Here is a 3,327-nt window from a genome sequence, read left to right on the forward strand (position 1 = left end):
CCGTCTCAAAAAAAAAAATAAATAAATAAATAAATAAAATAAAATAAAATAAAAAAAAAGAGAAACACATGCGCTTCCGGCCCCGCATCGCCAGCACGCTTTCCCATAGAGGCAGCAGGCTCGGGGCCAGTGACGGGACCCACCAAACACAGCCCTCCTCAGAATCCAGGGCCTTTGCAGGGACAAGGTGGCCAAGAGGAAAGCACCCCGTGCCCAGGCCTCCCAGGCTCCCCTCCAGCTTCCATTCTTCTAAACTTCGAGGGGCTTGGCCCAGAACCCTGCCCATGTTCTGGGTTCCTTGGGGGCCTAGGGACTGCCACATTCCTTTGGGACAGAACAACTCCCTTGGACAAAGGTTCTGCTGATGAAGGGCTTGGAGCCCCTGGGCCAGCTGCTGGAGGAAGCTGAGGCCTCTCCTCTCGGGTCAGCCTTGGGCTGGAGAGCGGGTCCTGAGTCCTTTCTGCTGTTAGAGGCAGAGGAGGAGGGGATACTCCGCCCCCCAGGGCTCTGCTGTGGCCGGGAGCCTTCAGGGAGGTGCTGTCTGGGAGGCTGGAGGAGCTCCCTCTGTCCACAGGGACTTCTGTCCCAAATTCCAGGTACAGAGGAGGAGGGGACAGGGTGGGTCCTCAGTCCCTGACGGCCAGTCAGCCTCCTGCAGGTCCTGCAGTGTGACCCCCTCCTGACCTCTGACTCCCCCTCCCCAGAACTTCACAGGGCCAGGGGATCCTGACTCCATTCGCTGTGACACCCGGCCACAGCTGCTCATGAGGGGCTGTCCCGCAGATGACATCATGGACCCCAGGAGCCTCGCCGAAACCCAGGAAGACCGCAATGGGGGCCAGAAGCAGCTGTCCCCACAAAAAGTGACTCTTTACCTGCGACCAGGTAGGCTTGGCCTCGGTGGCGGTGCCAGGCACCCTCTGTGCTGGTTATTGGCTCTGGCTAGGAGCCTGGCCCTGCTCTGGGGTGTCAGGGCTGCCCAGAAGGGGCATGTGTCCAGGTTGGATGGCTGGGTGGGCCAGTGAAGCCCCAAGGCTGCTGGAAAGCTGAGCTCCTCAGCGCCCTTCCGCTCTGTCCCCAGGTGGAGCTGCCCCAGCCCTCACCATCGGCTCTCTCACAGCCAGACATTCTGCATCTTTTTTTTTTTTTTAAGGGAGACCGAGCCATTTGGAAAACACTATTCCATTATATACTCAGAAGGCCACAGTACTATTAGAAGAGTAAAGGGTCTGATAAGTCTTGCAGCTAAGAGACCTGAGTCACTGTTTAAACCAGTGTTGTCCAAACTGACTTGACCAGAGCACAGTTTCAGAACACAGTCCCCTGTCAGCACTTTGAGAAACGTCCTCCTTATCGGTGGCTCACACCTGCAATTCCAGCACTTTGGGAGGCCAAGGCAGTGGATCATTTGAGGTTGGGTGTTCAAGACCAGTCTGGCCAACATGGTGAAACCCCATCTACTAAAAATACAAAAAAAAAAAAAAAAAAAAAAAAAAAAAGATGAGCCGGGCATGGTGATGCGCACTTGTAATCTCAGCTGGCAGGAGAATCACTTGAACCCGGGAGGCAGAGGTTGCAGTGAGCCAAGATTGTGCTACTGCACTTTAGCCTGGGCGACAGGGCGAGACTGTGTCTCAAAATGAAAAGGAAGGAAGGAGGAAAGGGGAAGGGGAAGGGAGCGCCCTCCTTGCTCCAGGAAGGCGGGTGTGTGGTGGTGCAGCAGACAGGAGAAGAAGGCCTGGTGTGGCCACCGACCTGTGACCTCCCAGGCCACAGTGAGGCCAGGGAAGGAAGGGGAAGCCATCTCCCAGGGAGGGGGTGCAGACGGAGCCGGGGTGACTTTAGAGGAACCAACTGGTGTTGGACAGGCTGAGACTCAGAGCTCTGCCCTCAGGGGAAGCCCAGGTCAGCAGCCACTGAGTTAGCCTTGGGGCAGAGTGGCCCAGGGTGCAGGTGGCCAGGTGAGAGCCAGCAGCAGCCGGGCAAGAGGTGCCTGGGAGACAGTGAGGGACGGGGCCAAACCAGTGGGGAGGTCCTACACGAGTAGGGGCCAGGTGTCCCTGGGGGCAGCAGTGGACAAAACCCCACCTTGGTGGGGGGATCAGGCCGGCCCCTCATTGCCCCGTGAGCAGGCACAAGCCTCTTCGCCTTGGAACCTCCACCTCTGACCTCAAACTCGAGGGCCTGGCCCTGTGGCCCCTAGAGGCAGCTCTGATGTATTTTCCCCATGTCCCACTTCACAGTGAGGAAACAGGCTGGCAGAGGTGTTGCCTGTGGCCAGAGTTTGTGCAGCTCTGTGGTGCTGGAGGTGTCAGGAAGGATCGTCCTGGAGGGTGGGGGTGCGCCTGAACGGGGGCATCCTTGTGCCATGGGGAAGGGTCAGGGAGTGGCTGACCGTGGCCTGGCATGCATCTCCACTGTGCAGGGGGCAAATGCTGTCGCCTCTGGGGGGGCACAGGTGAGCTCAGGTGGGCACAGGTGAGTGTAGGCAAGCTCAGGTGAGCACCAGGGAGAGATCCTACAGCTCCCCAGGGCCACAGGCTCCCAGAGCAAGGTGGTAGGATCTGGTAGGGACGTCCTCTCACGGGGCCCCGGCCCTAACCCGTAGCCCGCTGGCCCTTCGCTGAGCCTGGCACTCCGGAAGGGAAGGGACGGGGCCCCTTGGTCAGCCACCAAAGGCCTATGTCTGTGCCCTTTGACTGCAGCAGCCACAACGCTCGTGGGCGCATGGTCTTGGCTGCCTCCTCCATGTTGCTGCAGACGCCGCAAGGCCCCTGAAGCTGAACACATTTACTGTCTGGCCCTTCACAGAAAGTGTTTGCTGGTCCTTGGCCCAGAGGCCAAGTGAAGCCTCTGAGGCTAAAAGGCACAGCAGGGCCAGGGCCAGGATCGCCGGCTGTGAATGTGGGTGTGTGTGTGTGTATGTGTGTGAGTGCATGTGTGTGTGTGATGTGTGCGTATGAATGGTGTGTGTTGTGTGTATGTGTTTAGCATTCTGAGTGGAGTGTGTGTATGTGTGGCATGTGTGTATGGGTGTGAGTGCATGTGTGTGTGAGTGCCTGTGTGTGGTGTGTGTATGTGTGGCATGCATGTGTGTGTGAGTGCATGTGTGTGTGTTTGGTGTATGTGTGTGTGAGTGCGTGTGTGTGCATGTGGTGCATTTGTGTATATGAGCACGTACATGTAGTATGTGTGCTATGTGTCTGGTGTTGTGTATGAGTGTGTGGGGTGTGTGTATGTGTGCATGTGTGGTGTTTGGTATTTGTGGTGTATGTATGCATATGTGGTGTGTTTGTTGTGTGCGGGTGCTATGTGGGTGTGTGCATG

At 57.4% G+C, this 3,327-nt stretch overlaps 1 protein-coding gene across 1 annotated transcript in view; it reads left to right on the plus strand.

Annotated features, from left to right (window-relative positions):
* Positions 1 to 906, plus strand: part of LOC108523940 (integrin beta-2-like) — a gene marked incomplete at its 3' end in the record, with an annotated part of 5,093 nt that extends 4,187 nt beyond the window's left edge. Inside the window, exon 3 of the mRNA XM_017864705.1 lies at positions 705 to 906. Coding sequence (XP_017720194.1) covers positions 705 to 906 — 202 coding nt within the window. The remainder of the gene's footprint in view (positions 1 to 704) is intronic.
* Between the last annotated feature and the right edge of the window lie 2,421 nt (positions 907 to 3,327).

This window comes from Rhinopithecus bieti, unplaced genomic scaffold (assembly GCF_001698545.2).
Source record: "Rhinopithecus bieti isolate Rb0 unplaced genomic scaffold, ASM169854v2 scaffold_80287, whole genome shotgun sequence".
Taxonomy (NCBI): Eukaryota; Metazoa; Chordata; class Mammalia; order Primates; family Cercopithecidae; genus Rhinopithecus; species Rhinopithecus bieti.